Raw genomic sequence first — 21,709 nt, forward strand, 5'->3', positions numbered from 1 at the left:
CACTTACTTACACTTTTTACATTGAAGAAAAAATGTAAACAGCATGAAAAACTGTCTTCTTTCCTGACTTAGAAAAAAAATCCTATTTCTATTGTTATGTTTTTCTTTCATTGTTGTTGGGTTGTTCTTTTTTTGCCAATTGTGCACTGTTTAACCGATGACAGACTCGCGATTATTGACCACCGGTTACATTAAAATGAAGTTTAATTCTAATGACACCATGCTACAAATCATCACCTTCCAAAAATAATTTCATTTTAAATCGTGGTGCCTTGAAATGTGTAAATATTGTATATTGAATTATAATTACACTTGGCATTTCTAGATTTTAAAAACAGAACGTTTTAATAAAAACACTCTACAATGCAATAGCATTATACAGCAAAATTTTCAGAGTATACTAACCTTTAATGTTAATGTTCCTAACCTGCCTGTCTTGTCATTTATATTGTGTGTAAGCTGCTGAACACTTGAATTTCCTTCAGGATTAATAAAGTATCTATCCATCAATCAATGTATCTATCTGTCTGCTTTTTGTTGTTTATGTGATGTCATCTGTGAGCTAATTTTATATTGTCATAATGAACATAATTCTCAAAAGTCTTTTGGATATTTTTCTAATCATATAAATAGAAATCACAACAGAACAATGTGGAATCTGTCCTATCTATGGAACAGTATCGCCTGTCTGTTACTTAAGGGGTGTTTGACCAGTGTCTTTTGTGGGAAAATACTGCAGGAGTTTGTGATATCAAGACTATTTATACAACCCTCGTATTTACCTAGTGTGAGAGCTGTTGTGAAGCAAGTTTCCAGTTGTTGCTGGTCCTCAAGATTTCTTTGTCAGGAGCTCGGTTTGTGATCTACATGGCAGGGTTTTGGGATACTTCTCGGGGGAGGTGAGTGTTTAGTCTTTGGACCTGATAATGTGATTCTTTTGGCCTCAACTGTGCACAGCTGAGATGAAAACCAGCCAACACCAAGGCCGTAGTTCTCAGCTGGAAAAAGCTGGATTACTCCCCCACGAGGTTTGTGAGAGAGTTGCTGCCCCAAGTGAAGTAGTTCAAGTGTCTCTGGGTTTTGTTTACTAGAGTGGCTAAATGCAGCAAGAGACTGACAAACTGGCACACCATTAACAATGCAGACACTGTGCTGGTTCAGGCATCCTTGGCACCTACTTTTCCTAACGGGTAGGAAACACCCTAATCGACTCTGAAAACTCTGGGAAAAATAATTATCTCATCTGGCCTGGGAATGCTTCAGGATCCCCCAGGAGGAATTGGAACATGTTTTTGAGGAAAGAGTCATCTGGACAACCAATGCCTCTGGCCAAAATGTCAAAATTTTACTTGAAATAATCAAGACTAATGTGGGAGAAATACAAGTTATACTTCCTGTTTTCAGCACTCATATCCAGAACTCGTGATTTTTTTTAAAAAAGCAATGAGAACAGACAAATTATTTATTTGTTATGTAGTCTACAGACAAATCATAAAAGTTTGAAACAAGTTAGAAATATTGCAATATATACAAATTCCTTACAGCTACAGCATTCACAGCTTTAGCAACTTTGTGACTCCACCTCAGTTTGAGAGACATTTGAACTTGTAGAAATGTGTATGTGCACTAAAAATCACTGATAAAATCTGACTTTAACTGGAAACAGTTGAATAGTAACACCAACACCGATGCAGAAATAAAGCTGCACAACCACACAGCTTTACACAAACAAATCAGTGCATTTCAAGTATTTCAGTTTCTATATTGTACTGCAGCTCTGCAGTCACAAATGGGATCCACTGTACAAAACAAAAATGAAAGAGCTCTTGAGTCTGGCGCCATCATGTGGAGAGAAGCCTGAACCAAACGCAGGGACTTCAGACAAGGACTATGGGTCAGTGATCTGACTTCTAGAAATAGATGTGCTGAAAGCTGCTGTCAGAGCCCTTCGAGCCACACTTCAGTTTTCATTAACATCACCGCTCTGTCTCTTTTCCTATCCCCTGTCCTCTCAGTCCCATGGATCTGCTGCTTTGAAGAGACCTGGTCATTTCTCCCTGCGTCCATCACCCCGCCTCCCTTTCCTTTGGGGAGCCTGGGCTGAGGATGAGGAGACGGTGGAGGAGGGTTCCTGCAGTGTTTGACGCGAAATAAGCTCCTTGAAGACCGAGTCCATCTGGCGACAGACCTCCTGTAGTTTGGAATGAACAATGGTGATGAGAGAGAGAGAGAGGAAAAGGACAAAACTGTCTTTGTTCTCTGCACTGTTCTACTCAAGAGCTTCTGTTTATGTTAGTCAGAAAAGCTACAATGTGCTTTTGTCATTAAATCATTAGTCATTTGGTCAGATCCTCCATTGGTTGTTAAAGGATACAGATGACCCCCCGCCAAAGGCCCAGTTGGGGGGGGGGGGGGGGGGGGGGGGGCTTGTATGTAATTCCTTGTGTCACTGTCAGCCATTAATAAATTAATTTTGAGTTGTTGGTTGTCAGATTTAGTTTGACTGGTGATTTATTTCTCTTTTTTGGTCTTTTGTTCATCAAAAACATTTTTCTAAAGGATAGTTCAATCACTTTCCACCAGATTCCATTAGCAGCTACAGATTTGATGACATATTGTAAGAACTCTTCAATAATGATTGAACATTTACAGCTGTAAAAGCCTAACTAAACAATGTTGAACCCATGACCTTTTATTCAAATAAAACCTTGGTACACTCCTATTAAAGCCATGAATTCATCTCTTATAAAGCCCTCAGGAAAAATCATTTCTTGCTACATAATGGAACCAGAATTTTAAACAAAATGAAAAACAAGACAAACCTTGTCTACATGAACAGCTATATCCTCAGAAGATGAATGTTGCTGGTTTCTGTATGCAGAAAAAGAGAACAGAAAACAGTTAATGGGTAAAATCAACATGGCTGCCTATAACCAAACACCACACAGCATTTTTACAGAAAGGTTCTTCTAAATATTACATATACAATTGAGTAAAATTGAAATTGAAATTGAAAGTTCATTATGAAGATATTGTAGTAAACCTGTTGACATGCCATAAATCCACACTTGATTCACACACTACTTTATATTAAATAACTCAGAAAGCCTTGGAGTCTGGCCAGTCTTTTCTTCAGGAGGAAATGACATCATGTGGAACAGGTCATGTGATCTGGAATTAACACACTTCCTTGAGAGGTGTTTTTGTAATGGGGAACTTTGTTGAAAGTGATTTCTCGGACACAGATACAATTTGTTATTTTCCATATAAAATTTGAGATATTGCCAAAAAAGTAATATCTGTCATGATTATCTCAACTTAATAAAAAGTACACAATCAAAACAATTGAGCTCATTTTATTATTGTTTAGCTAATTAGAAGGTGGTTGTTATTAAATTTGGACGGTTATTTGGCTGACAGTTCAGTGATATCCAGTCATTTTTTAATAATAAGTGATTGTTTCCATAATAAATAATTCTGGAATTTGCAAAGACATGATCACAATGAACATAAAAACACACTACTTTTTTATTTTTAATAAAAATGTATGCAAGATATATCCAATGGACTTCAAAAGTCCCTCAATTATATATTGACGCTAATAATTATTTTTCACTCAAACGTAATTACTCAGTGAGTATTACTTACTCTCTGTACACATAACCAGGGGAATGCATCCTCCGCGGCTTGCACTGTGGCCCAACTGGAAACTGAAGCATCAACTTTCCACCTGAAGTGAGGCCTCCCCCTGCTGGTCCAGCTGCTAGCCTGCTGTGGTCCATGCAGCCGCTGCTGTTCGCTCGAGGACGATTTCTTGTGCGGTTATCAGCTGAGGATCCTGTTTCCAAATCTGTTGCAAAGCACACCAATATATTTTTTAATTCCACTAAGGCAGACAGGTTTTAATGAGAAGACGAACTGAAATAAGCACTTAAAACTTACCATCTTTGGTGTGAGTGCACTCTGCTTCAACATCTCCTTCCTCATTAATAGGCTCACTGTGAAGAGAAGACACTCATATCATCAGTTAAACACAAATGACATGTGCATGCATCGATCTGGGGGTCAAACCGTTCTTCACCGTACCAGTCATCCTGTTCTAGTGTCATGCATTTCTCATACACCGGCCCTTGCACTTCGTCCTGACCGGGGAAGATGCTCTCATGCTGGAGGATGATGCCCTTCACCAGGGCGTTGATCTGAGGCTGCAGGGTGACAACATCCTCATCCTGAGCTCCTCTCACCAGGCTGGGCCCAAAACACACGGCCAGATTGTAGGGCTGCATCATGTTCTCATCACTGTACTGAGACACACTGGAGGAGGGAGAGCAGAGAAAATGAGGCGGAAAAATGGGGACAATGAAGGATATAGAAGGAAACAACTGAGAAGAAGCTGATCCTCCCTGATATGTTTTTCTTTTACACTTATTGTGCTTGCAAAATATACCCTGCTGAGACTGAGCCCATTCATTTATGTCCACTGTACTGGACGTTTGTTTTTGTTCTGCATCTTTTGACCCATTTGTGCTATCCTACTACATGCTGATGTGTTCAATAGAGACCTTTCCAATGATATCTCATGATTGGGTGGGAAAATGGGAACTGTGTTCTCATACTGAGACAAAATGGACACTGCAGCAAAACTTACCTGCCAGGAAAAGAGAAAAGTTAAGTCAAATATTGTTGTTTTACAAATCATAATCATATATTTTCTTGTCTATGAATACGTCAGGAATTAGAAATCGGGGTCAGAATTCAGTTAAACTTTGGTTAGGAAAAAATAATAGCCCCTTTATGAATGTCAACTGTAATGGACATGAGAACGATTTAATATATTTTCTATGTAAAGTAATTCATGCAATAAATAAATAGTTGTTTATTACTATGTTTCATTCAACCTCTTGAAGTTTACACTATTGTTATTTAATTTAGTTTCTTAAAATTTGATTAGAAAAATGGATCACCATGTTTTCTTGTCAGTCTATTTTGATTTCAAAGTGTCGCTGTTTTTTTTTTTTTTTTTTAACGGTAAAATCGTTCGGTTATCTATTAAGGTGGACATGATGTAAATTCTAAAATAAAAATGTTTTCATTAAATTGTAAATTGTGAGGTGTTGTTTTAGCGCCAAAAAGGCAGGAAATAAAAAAAAAGTTACCGTTTGAAAGATGCTTTATTCCTCGGTTCTCAGGAGAATATTCAATATCTGACCTCAATCCATCTCCAACATTAACAATTTACCCTTAAATATTCTGACATTTAAACTATATTTAGTTGCTGTCTTTTTGTCTTTAGTTGTTTCCTTGTTGCTATGCAAACACTGTTCTGTGTATGCCACTTGTCTATTTTATCTCTGCCACAATCTATTTTCTCTATCAGACTATTATTAGATCTGCTTTTTTCTTCCTTTTTTTGTTGTTGCGTTTTTCACATTAAGTGAAAAAAAAAAATCCAGTCTTGCCATATTCTCTTGTGTATAGATGTCAAAACATGTTATCTTTCTGTGTCTCTCTCAAGTGCATCATCAAGCCCCTCTGGACATGAGCTGGTCGTACACATTTCCATCCATCCATCAGCTATACTTGTGTTATTCTGTGACGGTTCACAGAGGGCTGGGCTACATCGCAGGGCTAACATAAAAAGACAGGCAACCATTCATTCCATTTTCATACCTACAGCTAATGTAGATTCACTAATTGACCTACAGTGCATGCTTTTGAAGGAGCCAGAACACCAGGAAATATGCAGGCAGTGGAAGAACATGCAAATTCCACACAGAAAGGCCACAGCTAATCAGAAGGTTCAAACCCTCGTGCTAATGCTGCCCCGGTTTTGCACATTTAGCTAGTAAAAAAAAATACATTATACTTCTGTAAGGTCTAACATGACTTCAGAAAGTTTGCAAAATTGGCTCTTTCTTATTCTAGAGAGAAACAGTTTGATTTCCTGGTTGTATGATGTGATAGTTTTTGCACATTCAAGCGCTGATCAGTAACAAGTGCAACAAGCTTAAATACTCACTGATGAAGGAATGCAAAGAGGTATCTCATGACGATGATAACAGGGTCAGGGTAGGAAGAGATGACTGATTTGAGTTGAGCCGCTCTCTCTGATTCATTCTTTATTTCTGAGAAAAGGCGAGGAAGGAAAGATAAGCTGCTGCACATCCTCAGCCGCAGTCATCATATCACTTGCAAACACTCACGAGCGTGCTCCAGGAGCTGACTGGTGCTGTCCATGGGGAAGAGTGGATTCTCCAGCCCTCTGAAGTAGAGCTTCAACACTCCGGCCACAGAGTCCAGGTCGTACCAGCGCTCGGCCAGGGGGTCCTCTCCTGCAGAGGAAGCCCACGGGACACTGCCCCACATTATTAATGCTGCATAGTGAGCAGAGCTACTCTATAACCACGGCTTATCTCAGCACACACCCACACACAAAACACACAGGCCTACCTCGCTCAAATGCATCCCTCAGGTTATTGACTTCCATCTGAGACCCCGGCACTCTAAAAATCCCCTCATGATGGAGACCTGATGGGCACACATAATATTACAATCACTCAGTGCTGAGAACTGTTAATTCCAATTCTAAAATATACATTTAAAGTCACTAACATTTAATGCCACTATGGCCTTTTTAAAAATGTACTTTAAGAAAAATCTTGACAAATACTGGTGATTTGTGTTTGTGTCAGTATTGCCTAGCTATGTCGGTCTGTCGCGGTGGCTTTTAAAGTTAAATTAAAAGTATGTCTGTGATGTATTTTTGTGCATCTGCTGCTTCACTGTTCCTTCACTCTTGAATACTCACCATTGAGGTTGATAAAGCGAATGCAGCTTTCCACAACAACTGGAATCTGTTGTCCTGATGCCTGAAGGAAAACGAATTTACAGACAGCAAATCTGAGTTATCAATGCAGACTGATAGAGGAAAAGAATAATTATACTGAAAATAGAACTAAAGAGAAAGAAGAAACTGTGCTTATGATGATAGCTACCTGTATGAAGGACAGCATGTCTCCGTTGAAAAGTTTGTGGTTGTGCAACAGATTGGCACTTGAGTGATTCCTTCTGACACGCACAGACTTTCCAGTCGGTCTGCAGAACAACATGCCACAACATGAAGACACAATAATCTCCATTTCAATCACAAAGTGTATAATATCTGCAACTAGGAACTGATTTCATATGCATACTTGGGCTGATGTCCGTTTGATGCTTCAGCTAGAAAGAAAAAAAGGATTGAAGAAGCGCAAGTCAACACTTCCTGGTTTATGTGGTGGCAAAACATGATTTCAGTAGAAAATAATCCACACCATTTATTACCAAGTGACATTTTGGGTCGGCAGTTTGCCTTGTTGTGGTAGTGTTATGTGACAAATGCAGGAGTCTTACCTTTTTCCACAGCTACTTTAAGCAGGTCATGTTTAGCTTGAAGTTTAGACACCAGGGAGCTGCCAACGAGGTACTCTTTAACTTTCTGTCAAACAAATCAGACATGCGCTCTGTCAAAAAACAAGGTTTAATCAGCATCAGCCTCCCATCACAAAACTGTCTTTAAAAGTGAACTATGCTGGTGTATTGCATAAAAAACAGACTCACGGTGAAGTAGAGGTTTTCTATTTCCTGCAGGCTGGCTCTGCGTCGTGCCACACTGGGCTTCATGTTCAGATTCTCAGTGCTGCCGTCGTGGGACGAACCAGAACCGCTGCTGAGCTCCAGATCATCATCACTGATCACCTCCAGCAGGCTAGACTGGACCGATGACTTGCTCTTACCGGCCTGCATGGCAGTGGCAGAGTAAACAACTAAGTAGTGACCTACAGCTGAGGTGGAAGGCTTTACTTTAGCACTCAGGTCAGAACATTGACTCCAATGTCTATTCTGGTTTACAGTTGCGAACAAAAGTTTACAAACTAAATGCTGACAGTCTTGAGTTTCCAGTGACTCCTACATCTCTTAACTCCTTAGGTTTGAATGACTGAATCACATACATCCTTGTCACAAAAACAATTATGCATTTTGGTTGTTTCATTGAATTATTACAGATCTTTTGGCCATATGACTGCATGGTTAAAGAAATACATACAGCAATTCTATTATGTGGTTTAATGTCCTTTGGCCATTTTAACCTGAATTCAGTACTTTTGTTTGCCATCCACAAGCTTCTGGTTGTATCTTGACCTCTCCTTTTGTCAGAAATGATGCAATTCAACTAAATTTGTTGACTTGATGACACGGATTTGTTTCTTTAACACAGTCAAAAGGTTCTTGATGTGCAGATTTTGCCATTTGTCCAGAAGACCTATAATAAATCTATGAAAGAACCAAAATGCGTGATTTGTTTGTGCCAAAGATGTGCATGTTTCAATCATTTAATCATGAAAAAATCTGACTTGTAGGACTCATCGGAAACTCAAGACAAACAAGTGTGTGTAAACTTTGGCTGACATTTGTGTGCAAAACTACAAACAGGCATTTTGTTCATGTTGTGAAAAATACCTGCACATGCAATGACCTATTAAAAAAAAAAATAACAGTCTGTTGCTTTCAAGTGCCTGTGAGCGTTACATCAGCTGGGGTAGGGATATAATTCTATTAAGGGCCAAGCACGTGAATAATTTAAAAAAAAGTGAGAAGTCACTGTCCTATATCTGGACAACTTTTGCTTCTTCATTTCTAAATACACGACTTTTGCTTCCCATCTTACTTACTCATTATACTTTCCATCTCCTTCCATAAAATTAGATTCAGGAAGCAAAAACATTATTTGACAGACTATTTGCTGCATTGTGGCAGCTCAAAAAACATGCAAATGAAGCTGTAAGGATTGTAAGATGTACTTTACCTCCTCTGTTTCCTGGGTGACGGCTTTCAGTCTGGTTTGTATCTGTTTGAATCTGGTCTCGAGCTCGCATCTCATCTCACACGCTGCACTGACTTCAGAAACCTGCGAGACACGAGGAAGTCTACAGCTGGTGCAACACGGCAGAATAATCAGCTCAAAAAACCCCAAAAATACACTGATATTCATTCATTCACCCCAAAACACATACCTGGTCCCCGTCGTGGGGCTGATAGGGGAAGCGAAGGGGCATAGAGAAGGTGTTGTAGTGGTCCTGCAGGAGGGTGTCCCTGTCCTGGCTCTGGTCCAGTCCAGACACGGCCCCCTGGAGCTGCTGCAGACCAGTGCTCAGGTTCTGCTGGGCCCGCCAGCGTCTGGACAGGTATGCTTGCATCACCCGGTCCAAAGACAGGTGGTAACCTACATCTGCACACTGGAGGAGGAAATGGCCTTCTATTAAACTTGAGGTTTTAGGTATTGACTCAGGCACTGTAGGTCTAATATCATACTATTTTACAGCAGTTTAAAACCTTGCTGAGAAGTCCAAAACAGACACAGAAAATGGTATTGTGATCTGAATGAACTTTATTTTGAAAGGAAGAGGCAGCAGAGACACGTTTGTGAACCAATGCACTCACATCTATGAGAGTAGAGATGTCTTGGAGGTAGTATTTATTCATGGAGGAATTAGCGGCAGCCAGGTTTAGGAGGTAGTCGTTTCGGGCCTTACTGCACTTCAGATGTATCTCTTGAACCTTTCCTTGTCTCTACAACACATAAAAAAACTGTCAGCAAGAGTCAAATATTCAGGATGCATGCATATAACGTCACACAGAAGGATATTTATTTACCTTTTCTATCAACCTCTCCAGTTTCTTAGCAGCGCTCTGCTTATGCTTTTCCTCCTGTTTCTCTGCCTCCCTCAGCTTCCCCTCTGCAGCCACATAGTCTGAGTGGTACTGGTAGTATGTTCTCCAAGCCTGCTCACAGACACACACAGCAATGCTTCATTCTGCATGTCTAGGAAACGGAAAATGTCTCGGGTGGTTGGTTTCTCACTTACAGTTTGCAGCTCTGTGGTAACCTTGAGCAGTCCATCTTGTAGCTGGGTACAGATGTCTTTACTCTGAAAGAGACCAAATATCACATGTTGAGGTGACACAGTACAGACTGTACACAATGATCCGCAGAGTACATTCAATGTCAAGAGATTAATAGGGGATACAGAGGAAGCTTGATGTTTATGGCAGGTAGGTTTGTACTTTTAACCCTCTGATGCACAACGTGAGTCAAGAGATACCCATTTTCCTTTAAATTTGGGTCACTTTTGACCCATGTTGAGCATCAAAGGATTGATGGTACCTTTTTGGCAAGGCGCTGTGTGTACTCCAGACAGTAGGTGAGGGGCTGGATGAGGAAGTTGCTGCAACTTTCACTCAGTCCGTTGTGGTCTCTGCTCTCCTGGCGGGTCTGGGACAGCAGAGCCAACCAGACCTGGGCCACTGAGTGACTGCTGGACTCCTTCCTGAGCACATTTACCAATACAGGAAAAGAAAAGGACGTGTGGGCAAAAAGCTTTCAGTACAGACAGCATCTTCAAATGAACTGATAGTAAATTTAGTACATTTTGTGCAGGATTGTCATTACCTCTTAATCCTCGAGGTGAACCGTTCTGCAAGTTTTTCTAGTGAGCGAGCGTACTCGCTTTCAATCTCACCCCGTCGCCGCAGGTAGTCGGTCAGATCTTGCAGCTGCTGGCTTTTCTGTTCAAGCTGCAAGTCCAAAACCTTTAGCTGGTCTACAAGCTGGCAACGCACCTCTGCAAACAGAAAGAAGCACATATGGGAGAACATAACTCATTCTGAAAGTCTTGCTGCTATGTGAGAAACAGACTTTACAAGTTCTTCTTCCACAGAAGAACACAAGTTGAAAATAGTAAAGAGAGGCAGTTAGAATGACACAGATAAAAGTTTGTTTACCTTTGATTTGTGTGTCGTAGTCCACAACGCTGACCCTCTCCTTCCGGAGTTTTACGTGGGAAGTCATTGTTGCTCCAACTGGGTGAAATTCTACATAAAGGAAGAGAAGACTTCATTATCGCAATCTAGTATTAAATACCAACTCTGTTCTGTTCCTTCTGTCTCCATTGCAGAAGTATAGTATGGTTTGTCTGCATACATACTATTCTAGTCAAGGCCTGCGACCCACTGCTGCACCCCTAGCATGCCCTTCCACAAACTCACACTCTGCCCTCCACAGACCATACCAACTTCCTCCTGACACAGAAAGAGTGAAAAGAGCACGTTCATCTTACTGTAACACATCTCTTCAAAGCGGTCACCCCTCTGCAGCGCTCTCCTTAACGACAGACAACTAGAAAACCAGTTGGCATGTGTTGCCTGCTGCACCGGTCACACTGCAGAATTGCAAGAGGTGCAAAAATAGCAATAGCAACATCTCAGCTGCCCTAAAAATAGGGTGAACCACAAGGCATACAACTCCATAGGGATGTTTGTGCTGAAGACTACAGGTGGTTTTTACCAGTGACACTTAAGTTTACTGATGCACTCAAAGTTTATTCTGCATTTGATTTCTATGGTATACATGAGATGACTATTGATCTTAACAGGGAAAGTGTATTCTGGTTTAGGCTGACTAAGATTTAGCTTCAAACTACATGAAAATTAACAGGCCTGACTGGAAGCATTTGTCTCAGAATTTTGGTTTCAGTTTCTTGTGCTTTGCAACTTCTTGTATGACTGAGACTAGCTCCCCTGTATAATGTCTTAGCCTGTTCTCAGCAGAACATAGAAGACATAAGATAAAAGAGAGTGGCTTGAGTGTGACAGTTATTCAAACACATGATAATTTCACAGCCTTAGACAAAACAGAAGCTTAGCAACTGTCGTCTGCGAGATTTTAATTAGGAAGAAATTTAACACACATCAGAAAGGGGAAGAGCGGGGTGTTTTCTTGCTGGATCATAACCCTTTGTACACAATCATCTCACATTCTCTCTCTTTCCCTTTTAACTTCCCTTTTTTCAGAGGCCAAACATCACTCATCAGCATTCTTCTTCTAGCTGAAATGTGCACTCTTTGAAACATTTAACAACTGACCTGCTAATACGACTCTGCTGCATTTATTTAGCAAACCCAAAACTCTGTGTAGAAAAGCGAGTGTGTCATTTCCATTTTTCCAGCCTATGTCACCCTTTTCCATTAGCCCCTTTCATTCTTTCTCTGTGTGATCAGCACTGAATCACCACCTCCTGTCGTCACAATCTGCTGCAATATTTTATTAAAGCTGGTCTTAACCTTACTGCAGCTGTAGCCTCTCAGCTGATATTATAGTAATGTTGTTTGTCTCACTCGGGGTTCTTACAAGCACCAACACATCGATGCTGCTTGAGTTATGGAACATCAAATGTCCTGAGGGCTTTTATCTGAAGCCAATAACAACATAACTGAAATAATCCAGCTGAGCGATTCTTAACAGCAGAACATGCACTTTATAGTACAGAAATGTGTTTAATAGACCCCCAACTGTCTGCTCTGTGTTGGCTTGACAGGCCAGTAAATGAAAATCTATAAAAGTTTTATACACACATAAATAAAAAAGGAGTCATACCTGATGAGGAGCAGTCTCCACTAGCCTCTTCTCCAGACTGAGGCAACTAAATAACACCAGTTAATAGCAGTGAGCTCTTAACTGTTTCACCTCCCCCTCACATTGGACTCGGATGGATGTGGGTGGGGTGGATCTCATCTCTCTCTCTCTCTCTCTCTCTCATACACTCACTGTTCTGCCGTTTGCTCTTTCTCACCCCTGATCTCACTCACACATTCGCTCCGAGGCATCAGTGTGTGATTGTGCAAGTGAGACGAGTGAAAACCTTCATCGAGTCAAGTTCTTCCTCTGTTTTTTCTGTCATGCTGCCTCTTGAGCTCCGAGCAGATTTTCAGTCCAATCAAACACCAGCTGCTGTCACTGATTGGTCCCCGGCTCACAGGTTATTTGCAAGTTAGCAAGTGAAATCAGCTGGTATAAAGTTCAGTAGGGGGAAAAAAGTTGGTTTGTGTTGTTCTTGGCATGAATGAGAGCCACCAATGTAAGTTATGCAGAAGATACAGAAATATGTTCGTCAAGTAAACTATTTACAGATATAGGCCATTATTTGTTGATTGGTGGCAAAAAAACCCAACACAACCATTGCTTTTTCAAAATCATACCCCATGGAAGATTTGTCATGCGTGTTCACAGCGCTCCTGTCTTCTTTCACACTTTGCTGGAAAGCGTTAAATGGCACAAAGGTGTGAAACTGGGTGATCTGCAACAAACAGCCAAACTTTCTGAAAGGTCAGTGTGCACAATTTTTCTCTTATCTGCCGCGTACTTCTCACTCACTGTGCTCTTTCCTTCCTCTAACGGACAGTAGGACGGTGTTGTGAAATCACTCTAAAAATCCACTACACTCACATTTGTTTGGTCAGCATGACAGAAGAACCAGTTTGAGTGAAGTTAGTCTATACTGACAGCTAATGTATTATTCGTTTGTCTTTCTAATTTAAAGCGGGGACAACTTTTGAACTTTGCAACAGGAATGTTTGGCTGTAAATGAGGATGGAGGTCAGACATTCTTTGCAGAAAACAGTTTCCTCATTTTGACTTTTGGCTGCCTAGCATGCATTCCATTTATCTCATATCTTTTATATCTACATGTTATGAAGACTGGAGCTTTCATCTACTGAGAAATACGGCATTTCTGGCAAAACTGTATTTATCCTGTTACCTTCAGACAATTTATCTGTCTCCCAGGGTGGGGTTTGCTGTGGATATTCTGTGAAATACTCCCCGACCGTCTTTACCGATGCCACCACTAGGAGTCGCCAAATCTTGCATGTGATGTCGGTACATTTTCACATTTCCAGGCGGAGAATTTAGCAGTTTATACCTCACCTGACTGCGTGTAACTGCAACAGATGCAAGAACTGTAATTAAACAATAACCTTATCGTTAGCTGCACAGACAGTGTTATCTTGCAAATCCTAAATGAGCTTATTGTGTCACTTATATAACCCGCATCATTTCATTGATCGTATTACAACATACTGTAGCCTCAACATGTTTCCACAATCATCTGTTGTCAGACTGTCTAATGGGTTGTTATCAGAAATATACAAAAAAACACTGTTTTTATGACCACTTATTAAAATAACCAAAATAATAAATATTATTTCAAAGATTTATTTCCTGATAAATACTTTAGAGACCAAATTGAGAATGTCTTCAATTCTCCATATCTCACAGAGCTTTGGTAAAGATAACAGCAATCCAATAAAAACATCGAGACCAGTAATTCTCTTTAGTAATTTACTTTAGTCAACATACTGATTCATGTCCAAGTCTCTCTGTTCATCACTGCAGAAAAAAAAAAAGAATTTAGAAAAATCCAGTGATGGAAATGTTGAAACAGCTTTGATGCACAGATAGTCTGTAAAGCCAGAGTTAGAGGCAAACAGAGATAAAAAGAGGAAGTGAGGGATGATTTCTTAAAAATGTCTCGGCCTGCAGCGTCATTGTGAATCAGAAGAAGAATCTTTAACGTCTGTGCTTTCTGTCGCCTCACTGACTTCACTCAGCTCTTTGCTCTCTCCTCCGCTGTCTCTCTCGTTTTCTCTCTCCTGGTCACCGGACCCTGATGGGCTCTGGCCAGACGGAGCCTCTTGACCAGACACTCGCACTCCAGGTTTCCTCAACTGCAGAAAAAAAAAAAACAGGAATCATAATTAGAAACTGCTCACCAGAAGTCTGCGGTTTCACACAACTGCTGAGGGAACACAGAGCTGGTTAAAATCATGCTAAAGAAGCTGCAGGTAGGAAATAAAGCCACCTCATCAGCCATGTGGGCCAGGTCTCTCTTCATGGCGTAGGCATCCTCCCCATCTGCATAGTATTTTGGCTCTACTTCACTAATCCTGTGAAGGAACAACAAGAAACCACATGAATTAAAGTCACTATAAATATCATTGAGTTCATATCCTGTCTCGATTTCCTGAGGGGGGTTTAGAAACCTTGAAGATTAGTAGTAGTAGTATTAGTTTTAGACTAAATATATTAACATTTGACTACTTTTAGGTCAAATAAATATATGAAGAAAAGATTAAGCAGCTCCCTATCACAATTAAAATTCTAGCATTTGTACAAGAATCTTTAAAATGGGGTTTGATAGGGACTTGGACTTATGACTAGTGCCCTACAATTACCAGATTTTTTAACAATTTCACTATTTAATAGTTTAAAAAGTCATTAATCCCATTTATATATTAGCTGGTATTCTTTTATTTTAATACATTACCACAAACAATTTAGAAATTGGTCCTTTAAAAACATTTTTTTTGGGAGACAGGTTGTCAGCTCACTCTTTATATGGTAATAGCAACACAGTTTTTTAAATAATCTTAATGATGCACATTGAGCAAAAACACCTTCCCACAAAGCATGCACTGCAGAGCTGGAGGTGCAGGCATCTGAAAGAGCACAGTCAGAAAAAAATTAGGCTGAGGAAGCCTGAAGAAACCCCCCTTGCTTTTATCAATGCGAACTGAAAAAAAAATCTTGAGATATATTTTTATGAGCTCAATGCACATTCATTTATTGTAAGGCACATTTTGCTGCAGTTTTGTTTTTGGTTACTTACTAGTTGACATGTACCAAATACTGATATTCATTACATCTGGCATTATCTAATAACGTCTGATATATAAACTCATGATTTAGTTTACTCCAGCTCTACTCGTGACTCCAGGATTTCTGTAAGTGTGAGCTATGGACCAACACTAGACAATAAGTATGTGCTTTACATTCACAAAAAAGAAACAGACTTACTGGAATTTGAGTGTGTTTGAGTACAGGTGCAGGGCTGCTCGGTTGCTGGATTGGGGAGAAAACATGGGTTAATCTTTGAAAACAGGAGCACCAACACATATTAGTCAGAGCATGAACACATTTTGTAAACAAGGTGTGATGCCACTCTCTTCTCACTTTAGCAATTGTTGATTTGCACTACCGTGCATATACCGTACTTTCCAGACTATAAGCCGCTACTTTTTTCACACGCTTTGAACCCTGCGGCTTATACAACGATGCGGCTAAAGTACAGATTTTTACAGGCGAGCTTCATGCTGTCAATACGTCTAGCCTCGTCACATCAGAATGAAATTACCGAACAGGTCACAGTGGAACAATGAAACTGTTCGAATTAAAATCAAACACACTCATACTAAACTCTTCATATCAGTCATTTTGCGCTTCATGCACACACCATCATGGAAAACACACGAAGAAATGCATATGATGCAGTTTTTAAGTTAAAGGCAATCGATCTGCCTGTCGAAGAAGTAAACAGAGCTGCTGCACATAAGCTTGGCATCAATGAATCGATGTTGAAGTCGGCAGCGTGGACTGACTCAATGCGTTTCACTGCTGTTTCACTGCCGTATTACAGGCACTGTTCCAAAAAAAAGCATTTATTTAATTAAGAGTTTTAAAAAAATTCTTTATGTAAATATCTCATGTTACAACATGGACACCTGCGACTTATAGTCAGGTGCGGCTTATATATGTACAAAACTTTTTTTCTTTTTAAATTTAGTGGGTGTGGCTTATATTCAGGTGCGCTCAATTGTCCAGAAATCACGGTATATTCTTTTCTAGATGTGTAAATATCTCTATATATTTTCTTTATATAGATATTTTATTATTCTCTTTTCCTTATTCCTAGAATGGCACAAACAGTCTAAACCAAATTCCTTGTATGTTGTGCAAGTACTTTGCCATTAAAGCTGATTCTGATTGTTTATCCACAATAAAGCAAAACCAAGCTTACAACGTGCCAACAGTACCTTTTACGCACGTGAAGTGAGACGTATTTAGCATTGAAGTTCTCTATCATGGCTCGGCTGGCCTGATCCATCAGCTTTTGAGCCAGACCAAGACGTCTGTGGGATCGTTTCACTGCCTGAAAGACACAGAGAGGGTTACGAAATCCCCAGAATAAAACCTCAGTAGCATATAATGCGTGATACAAATCATATTGAATGCGGAGATATATATCTTGTATGCTGTTCAACCAGACTAACAGTGTCTCCAGCCCCCCAAAGATCCCCTGTGCAGATGGCTCAGGTGTTCAGTTCGTCAACTCATACAAGTATCTTGGTCTCTGGCTGGACTTTTCACTCCTTCATTCCTCACATCAATATTCTGCTGGCTAAAATCAAGACTTCTAGACTGGGGCTCCTTTACCATAATAAGGCCTCCTCCTTTACATACTCTGCCAAAGACACTCTTGTGAAGATGACAATCCTCTTCATGTTTGACTACGGTCATCTACAAAATGGCCCTTTCACAGGCTATATGTCCTCTATCACTCAGTCATCTGTCTTGCTATCGGTGCACCTTTCTCCATCCACCATTGTGATTTTTACAAACTGGTGGGTTGGTCGTCTCTTTACACCATGCGATTCCAACACTGGATTTTACTCATCTACAAAACCCGATCAGGGACGACACCTCAGTACCTCTCCAATTTCCTACACCCTCCATAACAGCTACCACCATTAGTGAGAACTAATGTTAAATACAGATGTGCTTCATATTTGAGAGTTAAGATTATGGAGTGTACTTGAAACTGTGTAGACCTCTGTTGAGTTTCAAAAAAACCATCAAAACGTAAAAATAATTAACAAATACAATGTAAAATGACTGACGTGAAATGATTAAAAAGAAGAATTTAGAGTAAATCTTTTTCTTTTGTCTTTTATTCCTTACATTACTGATATTCTGGGTTATTTTATAGATTGTACATGACAGGCAAAAATAAGGCCTGGCCTCAGCCTATTCCTTTTTTGGTTGCAGAGCTTGTGAAATTTTTCTTTTTTTGTGAGAAAATTTTTTTTTACTGCAAGCATGTACAATAATTCTTTGTCAGCTGAATGCACACAATAAAATTTTTGTACTGTAGTTTGTAACCAAAATAAACCATTCATTCATTGATTTCATAACACTCTCTATCCCCAAGGTTCTCACTGTTTGGCCGGAATTCCTTTGGCTTAGCTGCAGAAATCGATTGGAATTCCCTCTAAAATCTCTCAACCTGTCATCTCTTCCATCATTTTACATGTCTAAGCAGAAGCTGCAGCAGACCCTAGCTGATCGCTGCACATACTGACTGTTTTCACTCAATTGCTAGCATTACTTTAGGCTGTTTTTCATCTCTGTTTAAACACTTTTCTGTACATGTATTGTTTATGTGCTATCTTTCTTCCTGCTGGGGCCTCTTGCCAGGTCATCACTGTAAATGAGAAATTGTTCTCAACAGATCTTACCTGGTAAAATAAAAAAATAATCATAAAGATATGAGTTAGACTTACCAGGGATGTGATGTGTCCATGTGGGACATCATCTGGGTCCTCCTCCCTAAACATAGTTTGCAGTCGTTATTTTTGGCACATTAAGTGTAGCTTTTGTTAAAATGATGCCAGGACAAACAGACTAAAAAACAGCTTCTTTCCGAGAGCCACCACCACCCTGAACTCTCACATGTAACAACCCAGCCAACAATATAATGTAAAATGTGCAATATACATCACTGTCTCTGCTGCTGCCGCTCTATACTACCGCAACATTCACTCTGTTATTAAATTGTATATTTGTTTAACCTTGACCCATTTTAAAGTTTGAAAATGTGGGGAAATTTTTTTTATTTTATATATATATATATATATATATATATATATATATATATATATATATATATATATATATATATATATATTCACAGTGAAACTTCTGATGTCCACATTTTCAACATTTTTTGGAAATCTTTGAACATTTTTTGGTGGAAAAAAAGAAATGTTAAAAATGTTTCTTAAGAACATAAACAAAAAAAGAAGATTTCTATGTGAATGTTCTTAAAGAAAATACTTGAAGTTTTACTGATATATATGGAATCACTTTAGATATTTTTAGGATTTTTTTGGAGGATTTTTACTCATTTTTTGAAAATATTTACAGGAATTTTCTTGCCAAATTTGGGGGATTTTTTAAAAAATAAAACTTTTAAGGGAAATTTTTAAGGAATTATTGGAGTTTTCTTCCAGAAGGTTTTTGCAACTTTTCAGAAATTTGGGGAATCTTTTGCTAAATTTTTTTCAGACAAGGAAACAATATTTTTTGGCGCCTGTAAATGAGGACAACAGGAGGGTTAATAGAGACTGTTTGCACTACCTTTAAGAGTTTTAAGACTTTTGTCTTGCACCTTCTTGTTTGGACTGAAAAGGAGAAGCTCTCCAATCTCGTTGTACAACTGTATAATGACAATAAAGCACATTGTATTGTATTGCATTGTATTGTATTCTATTCAAACACGGTCAAATACTCACATCTTTGCCAGCACATATCCCACAATTTTTCCATTTTCATCCTCTGCAATGTATGACAGCTGAAACCATAAAAAAGGAGACAGAGTTAAAATCTGAACTGTACATGAGAGGGGCAGTGCCTTTAGCAGAAATGGGGGGTAACACTGCGGCTCACCTGAGGCCAGGACAAGCCGTGATAGAAGTAGTATTTCATCTGGTAGTTCTCTGGAAGACACAGCAGGTTACAGTGCTGCATGTTCATGAGGTCCTCCGGCTGAAAGAAAGAAAACAAAGGTTCACGACACGCTGCTAAACCGCCGAGAGGTGATATTTGGTGTGTTAAAGTGCAGCCTGCAGTCAGTGTGGTTAGCTTAGCTACCAGCAGAACCAGCGTGGTTGCCGACGGGCTTCCAGTTCACTCACCCGAGCGTTTCTGATGTTCATTCTGTCGTCTGGTTTCTTAACAAGACTATAGGAAAAGAAACTAATTATAGCACACGAATTAAACAGTTCATAATAGTTCCACCACGCAGTTTAAAGATCTTGTTAGCTAGCTAGCTGTGCCGACTAGCTAGCAGGAAGAGAGGAAGGAGCGTGCCACAATAGCGGCGCACATTTCCGTCATGGCGTGCTGGGATTTCACAATAAAAGCTCTAAGCGCTGAGGTACAAAATTTATGAATCAGTTTTACTTTGAAATAAGTTTATTCTTTTGTTTTCCGCCTGTAAAAGAATCTGCAATATCTTAATGTCTACATATGAAAAGATGACAAAGCAAAAATGTAAAATGAACAAGAGATGTACGCAATATAATAATACATTATATAAAAATAGTAAATTAATTAATATTACATGTTCACAAGAGGTATGTTTTGAGGATAATTAAATCATAACAGACTATAACTTTTCATTATACAACTAAATGCAAAATCCCCAAAAGAGTCATAGTTTAAAATTGTTCATTATTATTATTATTGTTTTGTTGTTAATGCTGTGGCATATTTCATACACCTAAATATAATTTAAAAAAAAAAACACACATTAGCCATTATTGAACATGTTACTAAATAAAATGGAGCAAATGACATTGGTGTTGAGTAATTTGCACACAGTTTTGTCCAAATACACAAAACCAGTCTCCTAAATTAGCAATAATAGCCCAATATCATCAATATTGTTCATCTTTAGGATTTTTGTTTTTAAATTGTTAAGTTGATCCTGACCTATTTGCTTCAAAAATCGACTTTCATCTACTGTGTTTAAAAAGGACAATCTGTGTCGCTGCAGCAACACTGAGCCCTTTGTTTCCAAAACCCTGGGCGCCCAGTCAGAACAAAAGCCTTAGATTCTGTGTATTATCTAAATAAAATACCTTTATGCTGCACTAAAATAAAACATTATTATCCTGTTGGCATTGTTGTTTGTTTATCATGAATGCAACCAAAATTATTATATTATATACATATTAAAATACTGGACTATTCACAATTACAATAACACAAAATTTTAAAGATCAATTAAATAGGGCAAAGTGTAAATTGAAGTGTAAAGCATCAGACAATACTACAGAAATAAAATAAAAAAATAAATAAAAATATGCAGGGGCCATTTAAAGTTATTAGAATAATCCTCCAGCAACTTCTTCTCTTAATTAAGCTGGTAAAGAAAGGTTCCTTCATTATCACCAGAGTTTATTGGGGATCTGCAGAGTCAGTATATAATTGCGGGACTTTTTGTAACATAGTTGACATTTTTGCTGTTTTCAGGTATAAAATCAACATGGCCGCCTATAACCAAACACCACATGGCATTTTTACACAAAGATTCTTCTAAATTTTATTTATACAATTGAGTAAAATTGATATTGAAAGTTATTTATGAAGATATTGTAGTAAACCTGTTGACATGCCATAAATCCACACTTGACTCACACACTACTTTATATTAAAGAACTCAGAAAGCCTTGGAGTCTGGCCAGTCTTTTCTTCAGGAGGAAATGACATCACGTGGAGCAGGTCATGTGATCTGGAATTAACACACTTCCTTGAGAGGTGTTTTTGTAATGGGCACTTAATTGAAAGTGATTTCTGGGACACAGATACAATTTGTTATTTTACATATAAAATTTGATATATTGCCAAAAAATGATGATTATCTCAACTTAATAAAAAGAACACAATGAAAACAAATTTTGAATAAGCTTATTTTATTATTGTTTAGCTAATTAGAAGGTGGTTGTTATTAAATTGGGACGGTTATATAGTTGATATTTTGGTGGTACCCAGTCATTTTTATTAATAAATGACTGTTTCCATAGTAAATAATTATGGAATTTGTAAAGAAACGATCATAATGAACATAAAAAACATTAATTGTTTTACTTCTAATAAAAATGTATGCAAGATATATCCCATGGACTTCAAAAGTCCCTCAATTATATATTGACC

General features: G+C 38.8%; 2 protein-coding genes across 4 annotated transcripts; both read right to left on the reverse strand.

The window, feature by feature from the left end:
• Positions 1 to 1,448: 1,448 nt before the first annotated feature.
• Positions 1,449 to 12,704, reverse strand: LOC111576516 (SLIT-ROBO Rho GTPase-activating protein 3-like). Of its 3 annotated transcripts, none has more exons than XM_023282230.3 (22): positions 12,473 to 12,704; positions 10,822 to 10,911; positions 10,490 to 10,661; positions 10,205 to 10,367; positions 9,906 to 9,968; positions 9,694 to 9,822; positions 9,481 to 9,609; positions 9,054 to 9,275; positions 8,846 to 8,947; positions 7,600 to 7,779; positions 7,393 to 7,477; positions 7,194 to 7,221; positions 6,996 to 7,095; positions 6,809 to 6,869; positions 6,451 to 6,528; positions 6,204 to 6,332; positions 6,020 to 6,125; positions 4,087 to 4,314; positions 3,943 to 3,998; positions 3,649 to 3,850; positions 2,823 to 2,871; positions 1,449 to 2,191 (listed from the first exon to the last, which is right to left on the reverse strand). In XM_023282230.3, the coding sequence occupies exons 2-22, from the start codon at positions 10,886 to 10,888 to the stop codon at positions 2,048 to 2,050; spliced, it is 2,493 nt and encodes an 830-aa protein (XP_023137998.2). In that variant the 5' UTR covers positions 10,889 to 10,911; positions 12,473 to 12,704; the 3' UTR covers positions 1,449 to 2,047. The 3 variants fall into 3 exon arrangements, with proteins under 3 accessions (XP_023137998.2, XP_035809610.2, XP_054869121.1); XM_035953717.2 differs by lacking the exon at positions 12,473 to 12,704 and adding an exon at positions 11,157 to 12,375; XM_055013146.1 differs by lacking the exon at positions 12,473 to 12,704 and adding an exon at positions 11,025 to 11,113.
• A 1,497-nt stretch (positions 12,705 to 14,201) lies between these two features.
• Positions 14,202 to 19,863, reverse strand: naa10 (N-alpha-acetyltransferase 10, NatA catalytic subuni). The gene is made up of 8 exons (XM_023282233.3): positions 19,687 to 19,863; positions 19,439 to 19,537; positions 19,285 to 19,343; positions 18,274 to 18,319; positions 16,747 to 16,862; positions 15,731 to 15,775; positions 14,736 to 14,820; positions 14,202 to 14,601 (listed from the first exon to the last, which is right to left on the reverse strand). The coding sequence occupies exons 1-8, from the start codon at positions 19,705 to 19,707 to the stop codon at positions 14,419 to 14,421; spliced, it is 654 nt and encodes a 217-aa protein (XP_023138001.1). The 5' UTR covers positions 19,708 to 19,863; the 3' UTR covers positions 14,202 to 14,418.
• Between the last annotated feature and the right edge of the window lie 1,846 nt (positions 19,864 to 21,709).

The sequence above is a fragment of the Amphiprion ocellaris genome, chromosome 8 (assembly GCF_022539595.1).
Source record: "Amphiprion ocellaris isolate individual 3 ecotype Okinawa chromosome 8, ASM2253959v1, whole genome shotgun sequence".
Lineage (NCBI taxonomy): Eukaryota > Metazoa > Chordata > Actinopteri > Pomacentridae > Amphiprion > Amphiprion ocellaris.

What these genes read in the sequence shown, in the direction of transcription:
- LOC111576516 (XM_035953717.2), bottom strand. An exon ending in ACACTAGAACAGGATGACTG is followed by an intron (nt 3,999 to 4,086) that starts GTACGGTGAAGA and finishes TTCTCTTCACAG; the next exon opens with TGAGCCTATTAATGAGGAAG. An exon ending in CCTGGTTATGTGTACAGAGA is followed by an intron (nt 2,872 to 3,648) that starts GTAAGTAATACT and finishes TTCTGCATACAG; the next exon opens with AAACCAGCAACATTCATCTT.
- naa10 (XM_023282233.3), bottom strand. Translation starts at nt 19,707, where the DNA reads ATGAACATCAGAAACGCTCGG. An exon ending in TGAACATCAGAAACGCTCGG is followed by an intron (nt 19,538 to 19,686) that starts GTGAGTGAACTG and finishes TCTTTCTTTCAG; the next exon opens with CCGGAGGACCTCATGAACAT. An exon ending in ACGGCTTGTCCTGGCCTCAG is followed by an intron (nt 19,344 to 19,438) that starts GTGAGCCGCAGT and finishes TTATGGTTTCAG; the next exon opens with CTGTCATACATTGCAGAGGA.